Below are 15,572 nucleotides of genomic sequence, written 5' to 3' on the forward strand. Positions count from 1 at the left end.
AGGGGTCACGAATTCAGAATTTCTTCTTCATTCTAAATTTGACACCCTTGGCGGCCCTGTAGACATCCCCCGAACCCAGAATCCCGCGCCCCACTGGAGGTTTATAATTTAAAGTCAAAGGATTTGGGAACTGGAAAGGAGTCTATATATTTATTATGCAATATAGTTGGGGGCTTCCCTGGTGGCTCAGAGGTTAAAGCATCTGCCTGCAATGCGGGAGAGCTGGGTTCAATCCCTGGTTCGGGAAGATCGTCTAGAGATGGAAATGGCAACCCACTTCAGTATTCTTGCCTGGAGAATCCCAAGGACGGAGGAGCCATGGGCTACAGTCCACGGGGTCGCAAAGAGTCGGACACGACTGAGCGACTTCACCTTTCATAGTTGATTTACAATATTGTGTTAGTTTCAGGTGTGTAGCATAGTGATAAGGGGCTAGTTGTTGATTACAGATTATATTCCATGATAGGTTATTTCAAGACATTGTGTGTAATTGCCTGTGTGCTACAGTAAATACATGTTGCTTATCTATTTTATGGATACTAGTTTATATCTGTTAATTCCATACTCCTAATTTATGCCTCTCCCTGAAAGGGAGTTGAAAGATCAACTAATCCAATACCTTTATCGGAGAAGCTAAACATTCCCTGGCCAAGGAACCACCTCCAGTTTCCCGAAGTCCCTGCACAGAGATTTCTCTGAGTGCTACTTAGTTAAACTTGACTTTTGTTCATTGATTCAGACACAAGAAGACCACTATCCAGGATTAAGGGTTTTTTTCTTTCAGGTTTAATTTTTTTAAAATCTAATCAAATATGTAGGCTAAAATTCTACAAGCCTCTCACATCTTCAAGATATTTCAGGGCAAAGCGAAAAAAGAGTATTATCTTCAGAGACAGACACGCTAGATTTATAATCCCAGTTCTACCACCTTGCTTTATTTCCTTCCCCTGTAAAATCGCTGGCTGAATTACTGAAAGAATTAAATGACTTAACATATGTAATACTTTTGCCACCACAAACGTCAGTTCTCTTTCCGGTTGGTGAGTTTTCTTGGGTGCAACCAGTGTGAACAATGTGAATCCGTTTTAAGACTGGGATAGTCACAAATTACTTTTGAAACTAAATATGGATGAGTGAAATATAAATTGCCCACATACACTACAACTTTATAAATGGATATAAATGAAATACTGAGAAGGCAGACTCAGAAATAAAACTGTGGCTTTATTTTTAACTGTGGTTAAACTCGCATGGGTGGAATCAAGGCTCTTCAAAAGCAGTCCTGTAATGTGCCTTTTGCTTATCAGCCCAAAGCCTTTCCCCACAACTTCTCATTCCCAGTGAAAATAAGAGCATGCCAAATGACAAATACCAAGCTTTTATTTAAGGACTGTACAAAAGCAAACAAAAAATTCCTCTCTGAATCTCAGAGGGGATTCAAAAGGATCAGTGTAACACACGGCCTCACCCACAGCTGCCTTTTCAAGGCCACACACAGCTGGTCTACTCTGTATGAAGCCTTGCTTCCTATGTTCCTGATGGTGATCCTTAGGTTTTTCAAAATTAAGATTACGGCTACCATGTTTACAGTCCCCATACCTGGCTATCACCAAGTTAGCTTTGTAAACATTCTCTGGTGCTCAAATGGTAAAGAATCTGCCTGCAATGTGGGTGACCTAGGTTCCATCTCTGGATTGGGAAGATTTCCTGGAGGAGGTCATGGCAACCCACTCCAGTATTCTTGCCCGGAGAATCCCCATGGACGGAGGAGTCTGGTGGGCTGCAGTCTGTAGGGTCGCAAAGAGTCAGACACAACTGAGTGACTTAACACATCCACATATTAGTTCTGCATGTCACCAAACTATGTTGTAGATAGCGTCAAGGAAGTAGAAAACAGTGACTTTCTTTTTTTAAATCCCTCTGGCCCTCTGCTCTATATTCCAGAAGAAAGAAGGAAGAGTATGTGATCCAAAAAAGTTTACTTTTAAAAAGCTGTCCTTGGGGGTTAGAGGCCTGAACTGAGAAAAGGAGAAAAGCAATTCTTGATGTGATAAATAAGTCAGGACTGGGCATCCTAACTTCATAACTACAAGCCTGAGTGCAGGATGAGGCAGGATGAAGGCTTTTAAGAAGCCCCTTGAGTAGAGAGTCCCTATATCTCAGTGGCACACACTCCACACCATCACCTAAACCTAATCTGATTGTTCATCTGGTTTTCAAGAATTCTTCCAGGGCAATGGAAACTTCAAGTTCCCAGAAATTCTAAAACTGAGCCCTAGGAGAAAGTGGTGCAAGAGAAACCATAAAGGGGTTTGGGTTGGGTGAAAGGAGTGGAGATGGTCCAGAATCACTGGACCAGAAGACTGAAGTCCAGGGCACTGGGCTAGAGAGTCTGAGAATCAGGTGATGAGGCCCATCCCTAAAAAGAAGGAACCTTGAGCCCCTGAAGGGCTGGGCCAAGGTCAGAGGACCAGGGCAGGATCATATCTCTGAGTGGGACGAGCTCTGATGTCTGAGCAGGGAGCAAGAAAGGGTCCACCTGCAGAGGCACACCTCCATTAGCCTGGCCTTTTTCTTCTGTGTTGGGGTCAGTTGATTCCTCTGGTTTCTGGAGTTCAGAACAGATAATTAGAGGTGCCGTGTTTTTCCCTCCATCATGAAGGCAAGGTTCAAAGAAAGGGCGGAGGGGGCCGGAGAAACTGTGGGTGAAAGTAAAGATGTGGGACTGGTTGGTCACATCGTAGAAGGAGATGACTCCTGCTTCATAGTCCAGAAAAATCCCCACACACGTCGGGGGCTCTTTCAGGCGGAAAGAGGTCTGCGGGGATGTGAGGGCCTCGTACTCGTTCCCTTGATTCTGTCGCAGGAGCCAGTGTCCGTTGGCGGGCGAGGCGGTGACCTTCCCCTTCCTGCTCACTGACTCACTACACACCCCCAGGGCCCATTTGGTCTTGTCTGCCACAGACACCTCCCAGTAGTGACAGCCAGCTATGAAGTACTCGGAGCCCAGAACGCTGACAACGAAGTCAAATCGCCCGGGGTTGTCGGGCACAGGCTGCCTCGTGTCTCCAAGCTTCACACACTTGCGGTCCTCAGACAGGATGAGTTTGGGATGCGCTGTGTCTGGGTCCAGGGTCACAGTCACTGCAGAGAGTCACAGAGAGGTGAGGTTTTAGGAAGCTATGTCTCCAGCGATCTCTGAGTAGCTGTGGGGGGAATAATCATCTCTAGGTCTGCAACCATGGTGCCCTCATCCCCACATGTCCTGGAACTAAAAAAAATAGTTGTCCAGTCTCCTAGATCTACTGGTGGATTAAGTAAAAGAGGGAAACGTTTCTCATCTGTCTGTGAAGCTGTCTTAATCCTTAAGAAATACTGCTTTTGTCTTTGCTGGTCCAAAGGGCTCTCACGTATGATAATAAACAAGTTGTGATGTTAGACCCAGTAGCGTGATAGCATATTGGAGCCCCAGTTCTGTCTTACACTAGTTATGTGATACTGGGCTTGTTAATCATCTCTAAACCTTCATCTGTAAAGTGGGAATAATAGCAGCACCGATGTTGGAGAGCTGTTGTGCAGATTTGATGAGCTAATGCACTCGATAATGAGTGTGTGATGCTCATTTTCTTAACTAAAATTATTGCTTATAGTCATCATCTTAAAATGTGAATGTAGAGAGACAACTTCCTTAAAATTATGGATTATGAGGGTGACAATGAATCTCCTTCCTTCCCCAAGTCAAAAAACAGGCTCATTTCGTGGAGTTAAATCCACAAAATGCACACTCAGTCAAGTCGTGGGAATGAATCAGACTAGGAGAGGGAAAAGGGTTTGTGAGTTGCCAGAATGTCAATAGCAATGGCACCCCACTCCAGTACTCTTGCCTGGAAAATCCCATGGACAGAGGAGCCTGGTAAGCTGCAGTCCATGGGGTCGCTAAGAGTCGGGCACGACTGAGCGACTTCACTTTTGCGTTTCACTTTCATGCATTGGAGAAGGAAATGGCAACCCACTCCAGTATTCTTGCCTGGAGAATCCCAGAGACAGAGGAGCCTAGTGGGCTGCCATCTATGGGGTCGCACAGAGTCGGACACAACTGAAGTGACTTAGCAGCAGCAGCAGCAGCAGCAGCAGAATGTCAATAGAGGTAACCCGGTGTTTTCTCAATGGGCCGACTCATGGATTCTATTGTTCCTGCCTAAACAAAAACCTTCTGAATGGAAGGGGGATGAGCATCTTGGAAAACGCAGGAAGGGCAGAAAAGCAGTGAAAATAACAGGTCTCATTCAAACAGCAACAAAAATATGTGATGTAGGAAAAAAATTGAAGAGATGTGCAAATCTTTTCAAATAAAACTATGAAACCTTTTTGCAGTCTACATTGCTGGGGCTTCTGCCCAACTCACTCTCTTCTCTGAGAATCACCACTCACCAAGGAAACGGATCTTCAGAGAAAGAAGGCTGTGGCAGATGCGTAGAAAGAGACAGGAGCACTGACTAGCTGTCCAACAGTGGGAAAAGAAGGACTGCTCAACCTGAAAGCACAGCAGAGACTACACAGGAACAGATGAATAGATTTGACTACAGAAAAATAAAACACTCATGCTTCAAAAGAAATACATCGAGGACATTAACATGCAAATGAAAAACTCAGAAACGTACTGTGTGAAACATACGACCAAGGGTTAATATAGCAAAAAGTCCCCACAAATTGAAAAGTAGCCAGAATAGGACAGAAGCAGACAAGTCACAGAGATAAAACACAAATTTTAAGAAAAATCTCAAAAATCATCGAATACCCTTAAGAAGAGTAAACCTAATATTTATCAGTGTTTTAAAAGAAAGGAGACTTTCTAAATCTAAATTTGATCCTCCCAAAATAAAAGATTTTCAAAATTTGATTAACAGATAAACAGATCAGACTTAAAATTTGTTAAAATTACAATGTGCCTTCTAAAAGAGTCATGGGCTCTCAACTGTGGATCCATCTGACGGGTGTACCTTACCAAAGTGCAGTCGGGCCCTTTTCCAGCCTGAAAGACAGGAAAAAAAGGCATTGTTAAAGTGACAGAGAAATAAATGGAGACTTTCTGATACAGGGTGGAGGTGGGGAATGGTGGAAGGATGAGGGGGTGCTGGATGGGGAAAGTGCATCTCACCTGAGTTTGCTGCAGCTCTTTTTAACTCTACAAAAGAAGAAACACGGAGAATGAGTTTTCATTGGAAACAGAATCAACAGGAAAGAAGATGTTATGGAAGTTATAAAAGCAGGGGTACTCACTCAGTTCTCTCCGGAGTTTCTCTAGAGAATTAAAAGAATTTGACAAATCAGAATGAAGGCTTCTACATGCCTGTGATGCCCCAGTCCCATCCCAGCCACACTCCTAGAGCAGATCCTTCCCCCATGACCGTGTTTCAACAGCAATGACTCCCAGCCCGGGGTCCCAGTGATAATGCAGAGGGTCAGCAAGTTCCTATGGGAGCCAAAATGACCTGCAGACTGAATGTACAACACATCTCACATAAATGTATGCAATATTGTGGGAGAAAAATAAAATACAGATTCGTTTAAAACTGTCATTGAATTTCCATTAGATTTTCTAATGCATATTTTCTCAGTGTGAAATCGTGTAGATACGTCACGTGTTTGAGGATTTGGGATAGTTGTTATAACGAGGTTCTCACACATGAAAGGGTAGAGAAGCACTGCTCCATATATCCGGTTGAATGAGGATCCATCTACCTTGGATTCCACCTAACTGAACGTCATCCCTGAGTGATAGAAGTGTCTTCCTGATGACTTCACCTGTAGGAGGTACCCCTCTTCTTGCTAAAACATGTCCTTTTTAGAGACCAGATAACAATTGTGCAGGAAACAGGAGCAGGGAATATTTGAGAAAAAAAAAAAGAGGCCTTTATGAAGCCAAAAAATCCGCCCCCCATATGCTTGCCCCCTCTCTTCTGCCCCAGGAGGTGAATCTGGGACTCTCCTCCTAAAACAAAGATGTCTGCAGAAGGTTTGGAGCACAGATGAGAAGCGGAACTTACTGAGGGCTTTATGGAGTCGTCCTAGAAAACAGAGAAAGAAGCACAAGTGAGCAGGAGGGCTCATCATGCCAGTCACCCCCCCCCCAACTGCCGCTCCCCAGTGGAAAAGATGATGACGATCCCATCAGCCCCCAGTCCAGTCACATCTCCCTAAGGGCAGATGTGGAAATTCACTGGTGCCCGTTCCACTTTCCGGATGACCTGGACTACCCTGACTCTGGTTCCTCTTCCCTTCCCTGTGTCTGTCTGGTTTCCTTTCGCTGTCTGTATGAATTTTTCCATAGTTTTTAACCAGTGTCCATGAGTATATGCCTTGCTGTTCTTTTATAACTGTTGGGCTTCCCTGGTGGCTCAGATGGTAAAGAATCTGCCTGGAATGAAGGAGACCTGGGTTTGATCCGTGGATCAAGAAGATCCCCTGGAGAAGGGAATGGCTACCCACTCCAGTATTCTTTCCTGGAGAATTCCTTAGACAGATGAGCCTGGTGGGCCAGAGTCCATGGCGTTACAGAGTCAGACATGACTGAACATGCGCCACACTATGCTGTGCCATCATATTCATGGTGTAAAACTAGCTGAAGACCCACTGTTCACTTACTGACATGTTCTGTTATTCTCTACAGTGGCCCTCCCTGAAGAACTGTGACCCCAGGAGGTCTGGGACACGTGCATATGCTTCTGTGCTTTGGGGGAGCACCATCAGCTTCTCTGGAAGGGTCACCCGCTCACGTTTCCACTCAGCACTGGCCCCACCACAGAGTTGAAGTGATCCATCTGAGTTTACTGTCAGGCCCTGTGCTAAGGGCTGGGCATGCACTAGGTGCTGGGCATTGGGGTTGCTGCTGCTGCTAAGTCGCTTCAGTCATGTCCGACTCTATGCGACCCCATAGACAGCAGCCCACCAGGCTCCGCTGTCCCTGGGATTCTCTAGACAAGAACCCTGGAGTGGGTTGCCATTTCCTTCTCCAATGCATGAAAGTGAAAAGTAAAAGTGAAGTCACTCAGTAAGTGTCCAACTCTTCGTGACCCCGTGGACTGCAGCCCACCAGGCTCCTCCGTCCATGGGAGTTTCCAGGCAAGAGTACTGGCGTGGGTTGCCATTGCCTTCTCCGGGGCATTGGGGCAGTGAAGATGAATATGATACAGCCTCCCAATAAGACATTATTTTATCATTCTCACTACCAACAGCCTCCATTCATTGTGTCCTTTTCTTATGTAGGTCCTGAATCCTCTCAACAATGTGAGGCGCATATAATGATTATTCCCATTTTACAGAGTGGTGGCCTGGGGCTCAGAGGGACATGGAAATTTGTCCAGATTATCCAGCTAGTAAGTGGCCAAGGCGGAGAAGACAATGGCACCCCATTCCAGTACTCTTGCCTGGAAAATCCCATGGATGGAGGAGCCTGGTAGGCTGCAGTCCATGGGGTCACGAAGAGTCGGATACAACTGAGCAACTTCACTTTCACTTTTCACTTTCATGCATTGGAGAAGGAAATGGCAACCCACTTCAGTGTCCTTGCCTGGAGAATCCCAGGGACGGGGGAGCCTGGTGGGCTGCCGTCTATGGGGTCGCATAGAGTCGGACACGACTGAAGCGACTTAGCAGCAGCAGCAGCAAGTGGCCAAGGAGGCAGGATTCACACGCAAGTCTGTCTGACTCCTAGCTGGAGGCTTTCCTCCTATCCCACACTGTCCCTTCCCTTCTAGGACAGGATGGTCATTGCATGGTCATCGCATCCCTGAGGCTGCATCCCACACTTTAACCAGCCCAGAGGAGATGAGAGCGGGGAAGGGAGGAGATGCCGAAATCATCGCATGTGGAGCCATTTCTGAGCTAGAAGACAATGATTTGTCTTCCCAGATAGACTTTCAAAGGGCAGAGTCCCACCTGCTTTTTGAATCCAGGGTTCTATCTTTTACCCTCAGTGGCCCAGAGCAAGCATTTAATTAATGAAGACAAAATGGTAATAAGAGAAAGGTTTCAGGAATTGTAACAGGAGGGTGTTGTTTTTTTTTTAAGTTGTCTTTGATAATACTGAAAACAATCAGGTGAGAGGATTTATTATCACAATTTTACAGATGAGGAAACCAAACCTCAGAGTAGTAAAGTGACTTAGCCCAAGCCTGTAAGTGGCAGATCTGAACCAGCTGCTGCTGACTCCAGCACCTATGATCCTCCCACTGTATCGCACCACCTCTGTCAACGCAAAGTTTGTATGGGTCCTTGAGATTCTCGTACATCCTGTAATACCTTGTTTTAAAAAAAAAAATTGGGACCTGTACCACACAGCCTACAGGGTCTTAGTTCCCCAACCAAGGATCAAATCTGTGCCCCCTACATTGGAAGTTCAGATTCTTAACCAAAGGACCACGAGGGAAGTCCCCCATAATACCATTTTAATATATTTTTACATAGTGTATAGATCTTCTTTTTAGGTGATTGCTGGAAAAGCCAATGAATGGCCCAATGAATTCTGACCACAGGCGTCCCCTCACCCATAGCTAACAACCCTTGACAGTGGAAAGCAAAGCCCAATAATACTAACAGAGGAGATATGTGTGGGGAGTGTGTGCATGTGTACACATACACATATGTATATTGTACGTTTAACAAGTGACTGTCAGGATTTATGCAGAAGGAGAAAAAACATGCTATCTGTTCCCTGCCCCTTATGCTATACATGGAATTACCTTTTTCTTTTGCATGGTCGGAGAGAAGATTCTCTAGAGGAAGGAAAAGTAAAAGAAAATGAGACTCTATGCCATTTTCTTGAGGGTCCCTGCTTCTAACTGAGTTTATGGGCTCTTGAACATATCCTCGCCTATCTCATACCTCCTCCTCCCTGATCCAGGCCCTCATCACCTCCCATCAGGATGCCAGGAAGAGTGGCCCAAATTGCCCTCACATTCTGTCTCCTCCCTCTGGTCTCCTCTCAACACAGCAGCCAAAGAGAGCTTTCTGGAAGCATAGTTCTGGTCGGGATATCCCATGCACAGCTTCACCACTGCTCCAAGGAGAAAGATGAAGACCTTCCTGGGATCTCCAGGGCCTCACATGCTGGTCCCTGGCTCCCTCTGCAGCATCATCTGCTGCCGCCTTTCCCCTCATGCAGGCACCGCGTCTCTTTCTCAAGCTCTTCTGCTGCGGGTGGTTTTCTGAGCTCTCTTCCCCCTTGTCAGTCCATCCTCCAGGCCAAACATCACTTCCTTTGGAAAGTCCTCTTCTATCCCTGAAGTCAGGTTAGTTTCAACCAGTCACCATCTCTCCAGCCTTCAGAACTTCCATCTGTGGCATTTGTCTCACTATTAAATTCGCGTGTACCTCCCTGACTGGATCAAAGCTTCCAAGAAGGCAAAGACTGTGTCCACTTTCATCCACCATTGTGTCACAAGCATCTGGTATAGTCTGAACCACTTAGCGGAGAATTATCAATTATTTGTTGAATGGATAAACATGTCCCCTATGTTAGACCTACACGACTCTCCCAGAATCAGATCAAGCCATGAGTTCACAGACAAAACCGCCAAACACATTGGAAGGCAAGATATTACAAGAAAGAGGAAATGACAGGTGCTGATCCCCCTCCCCACTACTGTCACCACCTAGGACAGCAGATGCTGGGATCTGCAGGTCCAGACTTTAGATTAGTGGGTCCTGGGGACACAAAAATGAACAAAACAGAGAAACATCTCCACCCAGCCCAGGACACTTACCTACCTCCATCGCGTGTTCATAGAGAAGCCTCTCTGGAAGGGAGAGAGAGAGACGTCAGCTTAAGGAAGGGTCTTTTTTTTTTTTTTTAAAGGAAGGCCCTTTTCTAACACCCACTCCAGTGTTCTTGCCTGCAGAATCCCAGGGACGGAGGAGCCTGGTGGGCTGCCATCTATGGGGTTGCACAGAGTCCGACACGACTGACGTGACTTAGCAGCAGCAGCAGCTTTTCTAACAAGTAGAGCTGTCCACAGGCAGCCTGAGCAGGATTTTGTTCCATGTCACTATGAGTGTGTGACCATTAGGAAGGATTAGAGGGTCTTCAAACCATCTGATGCAGAAAGGAGTGTTGGATTATGTGATTTTCAAAGTCCTTTGCAACCCTGAGAGCCAGGAAATGCAAGCCTATTAAGGGTTTCATCCAGTGGATACAACTGGAGTTCTTAGTTAATTGGAAGATTGGCATGATGTGTTATGTGCTAATTTCTCTAAAGATAAGAATTCACAGCCCTGCCCAGGAGCTTCCTATTGATCCCCTCTGCAATGTGGACTCCAAGAGCATGGCTTTACCAGTTTTCTCCCAGACAACCTATGGATAACTGTTGAATCTATGTCGGCATCCTCCCAGCCTTTCCCTAGAGAGTCTGGAGTACTATTTCCTGCCAGTCTGGGCTCCCTTACCACTCAGTTACCTTTTGACCTTCTTTGCTTCCAGATGATGTAAAGGCCCACCACGATGAAAATCCCCAGAACAGGTAGGATCACAGTAAGAGCCACGGCTGATGGCGAGAAGCTATCTGGAGATTCGGCTGAAACAGAAACCACCTGTGACCACCCACTCAGAGCTGCTCCCGTGTCAAGGGAGCAGGTGTCTCAGGCACATCCCAACAGCCTTTGTCACCTCAAGAGACACCTTAAGCCAAGATGGTGAGGGTCTCTGCTTCTCTCAGCAACTCAAAGCCAAGATGACCAAGGGATGACTTTAAAGTGAGATGTTTATCTCTCAGGATTGGTTTCAATGACCCTGCGTGAGGACAATGAGTCAAACTCAGCAACTTGGACTTCCCTGGTGGTCCAGTGGTTAAGAATCCTCCTGCCAGTGCAGAGGACACAGGTTCCATCCCTGTTCCAGGAAGATTCCGCAGGCCATAGGACAGCTAAGCCCGTGCACCACAGCTACTGAGCCAGTACTCAGGAACCACTGAAGCCCACGCACTCTAGGGCCTGTGCTTTGCAACAACAGAAGCTGCCACGATGAAGAGCCCGAGCACGAAAACTAGAGAGCAGCCTCTGCTCACACAACTGCAGAAAGCTGATGGGCAGCAAAAAAACCCAGCACAGCCGACAATAAAGTAAATTTTAAAAAAACTCAGCATCTAGGGACTTCCCTGGTGGTCCAGCGGATAAGACTCTGTTTCCAGTGAAGGGGGCATGGGTTCAATTTCTTATTTGGAGCTAAGATCCCACATGTTGTGCAGCATGGTCAAATAAACTTAATTTAAAAAGAATAAAAGGTGTAAGACAAGACCAAAAAAAAAAAAGAGAGAAAAACTCAGCACCTAAACCACAATCTCACCCTACCCCATATGGAAAAACTACCTAGAGACTTTGGAGAACTGGAGCTGCACCCTCAGGAATCCCCTATCATCTTGTGAGCACCCACCTGCTTCCCCTTCAAGTCCTCACTCCAGGATAGAACAGCAGCCAGTGAACCCTTTACCCTGAGCCCTGTTGGCCAGGGCAAACCAATTTCTATAGAGCTACAGCAGCAAGCTGAATGTCTAGGCAGGAGAGAAAGGAGAAAGGAGAGACAAAGCGGAGCAGGAAATAACAGCAGAAGAGGCTCTATGACAAGCAGCGGAGAGCATAAGCTGGATGCGAGTCTTTTGCTCAGCACTGCGTGACCCCAGGCCAGAGACAGGCTCACCAAGCCTGGCCTGCCAATTCTATTCCATTGGGAGATTTAATGAGATCAGGCACTTAGCTCTTAGTGAGAGGCAGTGGCAGTAGTAAGAGAAGGGGGGGGCAGAGAGAAAAGACAAAAGGGACTGGCAGAGGTCCATGACTCCTCCCCACCTGGGACCCAAGACCACAGTCTTTCTTGGCTCTAAAACCACTCTGCTCTGCCACAGGGCTCCATGTTTCAAGAGTCTTTAAAAGAGTCATACCCTTTTGACCCATTAATTCTACTTCCAGAAGCACATTCTAAGAAAACAATCAGAATCACTTCCCAAAATATGTGCTAAGATGTGCATTGCACCGTTTATTATAATATAAGGAAAAAATGGAAACCTTCAGATGTCTAGAAATGGAGATCTGAATAATTGTGTCATGCTATAACCACACAATGAAATACTATGCAGCCCTTAAAAACCATGCTGCAGAGAATGACTTTAAGGACATGGGTGAACAATGTTTGTGGCGTTGTAAATGGAGGGAAAAAAATAAACCCGGGCAGAAGAATACATACACGTAAACACATGAACACTCAGAGATACAGACATACAAGAAAGTCTTCAAAGAAATCCCTCCACTGTATATATACATATAGACATATGTAGTGTGTATATATATAGTGTATAGACATATATATGTCTATACATATAGATCTATATAAAACTGAATCACTTTCCTATACATCTGAAACTAACACATTGTAAATTAACTATATTTCAGTTTTTTAATGGTAAAAAAAAAAAGAAATGCCCTCAAATGTTAGCAGTTGTTCTTTCCAATTTATGAGGTTCTAGGCCATTTAGGGTTTTCTTTAAAATGTTCTGTATTTTTTCAAATTGTCCACAATAAACACTTGTTATTGACAGAATTTAAAAAACCCCAAAATTGCTTTCTTAAGTTTCAGCTAGCATAGGAGTTTTCTCTGGAACCACCAGGGACTTCAGGCTTTTTTCCTGCCCTGCATTTATCTCCTAGGACCATGGCTGGTCTCCTCTTGGCCGAGGGCCATGCCGCAGATGGTGCAGTACACACTCCCCAGAGTGCTGTCCCTGGCTCTGTTGGACACCTTTGCCCAATGTCCTAGACAGGGAAAGAGGTTCAGAAGCTCTTACCTAACATGTGCAAAGGCAGCTGGAAGAAGACCAGTGTGGTGAAGCATCTAGAGAGCCAGGAGCCTGAGCAACTTGGCATCTTCATCCAAACTAGGAGGACAGACACAGGGAGACATCAAAAAGAGTCAGTGAGCTTGATGTGAGAAAGGGTACCGCCCAGCAGGTGAGGCGGAGATGGAGGTTGCGTAGAGTATGCTCTGGTGTCACAGAAACCAGGTGTCTAATCCCAGCTCTGCTGCTTAGCTCCATGTAAGCCAAGTCTCTGGGACTCAGTTTCTCCATCTTTGAAATGGGTATACTTACCGTGCCTCCTGGCAAGATTATTATGAAGACTGAAGGAGGCTAGCAACACAGAGGCTGGCATCATGGTTAAGTCTATAAATGCCTTTAGTGGGGACAGGAGGGTGAGACACCAACTGTGATATAGACAGCACAGGGAGGAGTCTGGAAGAATGAGAACTTATACCCAGAGCTAGCCAGATAAACATGGTAAGGACTGACTGTTTTTTGCATTTAGTGTCCCAGGTCAGGCTTGGAAAGTGCCTGTTGCAAGCCAATCATGAGCCCATGATGTAGCCTGAAGCACTTCCTGGACAGCTTTTCAAGTCTGACTGTTGGAAAACAAGAAACTAAGGCAGTGAGATCCCTTCATTTCATCGTGAAGGCACTAATTCTACAAGTTCAGCTAACTCCTTGGGGTTAGAAGGACCTGGGCTCAAGTCATAGCTCCACCCATGTCCTAGTTCTGTGTCCCTGGGAAAGTTGTCTCTTTTTTTGATAGTGCTGTGCTGCCATGGGGAATTTCTTCGTTTCCTAACCAGGAATCGAACCCATGTCCCCTGCAGTGTAGGCACTGAGTCTTAACCACTGGACCACCAGGGAAGTCCTGGGCCTTCAATTCTTAGCGTATAAAGGGGGGACCTTCTTCACTTGCCAATGTGAGGGTTCAAGGAAATGAAGCATGTAGAGCACCTGTCACCAATACCTGTTGTTATTATTTCTAAACTGAAAGAGACCAATCATCCCTGGGAGGTGTGGGTCACCATCTGCACTTGCTATTGTCTGAAATTCCTTGTTGTTGTCGCTAAGTTGCTAAGTCATGTCCAGTTCTTCGCGACTCCATGGACTACGTCACTCCAGGCTTCCCTGTCCTTCACTGTCTCCCAGAGTTTGCTCAAACTCATGTCCACTGAGTCAGTGATACCATTCAACCATCTCATCCTCTGTCTCCCCCGTTCTCCTCCTGCCCCCAGTCTTTCTCAGCATCAGGGTCTTTTCCAGTGAGTTAGCTCTTTGTATCAGGTGGCCAAAATATTGGAGCTTTAGCTTCAGCATCAGCCTTTCCAGTGAATATTCAGGGTTGATTTCCTTTAGGATTAACTAGTTTGATCTCTTTGCTGTCCAAGGGACTCTCAAGAGTCTTCTCCAGCACCGCAGTTTGAAAGCATCAGCTCTTCAGTGCTCGGCCTTCTTTATGGTCCAACTCTCACATCTGTAACATAACTACTGAAAAAAACCATAGCTGTAACTATACGGACCTTTGTCAGCAAAGCGATGTCTCTGCTTTTTAATACACTGTCTAGGTTTGTCACAGCTTTCCTTCCAAGGAGCAAGTGTCTGTTAATTTCATGTCTGCCATCCAGAAATTCCTTGGGCAGGAAACAAATCTTTCATGGCACCCCTGGAGTTGAAGTTCAAATGCAAACCCTCAAGAAAGAGAGAATCTATCTCTTACACTCTTACATTCTCTTCAAGATTTCAAGTCCTTTCCAGAAAGTCATAAGGCTGGATCCCTGCAGGTCTTGGAAGATGGCAAAACGGAGCTTGGAGTGGGTAGGATGGTCAAAGCAAGGTTGTGAAACTGGAGATGGACTCAAGATTTGAACACGTTTCCAGTTCTGTTTATCTCATGGCAAACAGCACACTGGTTTAGGGTTCTATTGTCAGTTTTTGTTTTAAAATTGTGATGCATGCGTATAACAACTATGCATAGGGACTTCCCTGGTAGTCCAGTGGCTAAGAGTCCACCTTGCAATGCCGGGGACACAGGTTCTATTCCTGGTCAGGGAATTAAGATCCCAACCGCAGCTGAGCAACTAAGCCTAAGTGCCACAACTAGAGAATCCGTGCACCGCAACTAAATCCCGATGCAGCCAAAGAAAATAAATATCTTTACAAAAATTATGCATAGTCTGATACAATTTAGGGAGAAGATGCTTACAGAAAAGGCAAGAATGTAGATATTAAGCAGTGGTTATTTCTAAGAGTGGGAGAGGAGAATAAAGATGATCTTTACAGTTTTCTCTGTGTGTTTTCTAAATTATCTACCTTGAATGTGTATAACTGTGATTATCAGGAAATAAATCTATTAAAAGAAGCAGTAGGAGGATGACCAGGAAGGAAAGGAGAAAAAAAGAGGAGAAATAGAGTTCACTTTGGGAAAGAGAACACACAGTCCAGGAGGAACCTCTCTCATTCTTGCTATTGGTAATTTATGTCTCTTTTTTCTTGATCAGTCTGACTAGAGGTTCATCAATTTCATTGATCTCAATGAATCATCTTTTGGTTTCATTTATTTTCTCTAATGTTTTTCTGTTTCTTATTGTATTAGTTTTTGCTCACATATTTATTAATGCCTTTCTTTTGCTTACTTCGGATTTAATTTGTTCTTCTTTCCGTGTTGCTTAGGTCAATGATCTGTGATCTTCTTTCCTAATATTGTCACTTAGTACAATACAGATG

At 45.3% G+C, this 15,572-nt stretch overlaps 1 protein-coding gene across 1 annotated transcript; it reads right to left on the minus strand.

Annotated features, from left to right (window-relative positions):
- Positions 1 to 2,419: 2,419 nt before the first annotated feature.
- Positions 2,420 to 12,915, minus strand: ERMAP (erythroblast membrane associated protein (Scianna blood group)). Its single transcript, XM_068961855.1, has 9 exons — positions 12,831 to 12,915; positions 10,455 to 10,607; positions 9,765 to 9,797; positions 8,742 to 8,774; positions 6,048 to 6,068; positions 5,281 to 5,301; positions 5,159 to 5,185; positions 5,006 to 5,032; positions 2,420 to 3,144 (listed from the first exon to the last, which is right to left on the minus strand). Exons 1-9 carry the CDS (start codon positions 12,913 to 12,915, stop codon positions 2,420 to 2,422), a joined length of 1,125 nt encoding a protein of 374 aa, XP_068817956.1.
- Positions 12,916 to 15,572: the final 2,657 nt, after the last annotated feature.

The sequence above is a fragment of the Capricornis sumatraensis genome, chromosome 2 (genome assembly GCF_032405125.1).
Source record: "Capricornis sumatraensis isolate serow.1 chromosome 2, serow.2, whole genome shotgun sequence".
Taxonomy (NCBI): domain Eukaryota; kingdom Metazoa; phylum Chordata; class Mammalia; order Artiodactyla; family Bovidae; genus Capricornis; species Capricornis sumatraensis.

What these genes read in the sequence shown, in the direction of transcription:
- ERMAP (XM_068961855.1), bottom strand. Translation starts at nt 12,915, where the DNA reads ATGAAGATGCCAAGTTGCTCAGGCTCCTGGCTCTCTAGATGCTTCACC. An exon ending in GAAACTCCGGAGAGAACTGA is followed by an intron (nt 5,186 to 5,280) that starts GTGAGTACCCCT and finishes CTTCTTTTGTAG; the next exon opens with AGTTAAAAAGAGCTGCAGCA. An exon ending in AAGAGCTGCAGCAAACTCAG is followed by an intron (nt 5,033 to 5,158) that starts GTGAGATGCACT and finishes CCTGTCTTTCAG; the next exon opens with GCTGGAAAAGGGCCCGACTG.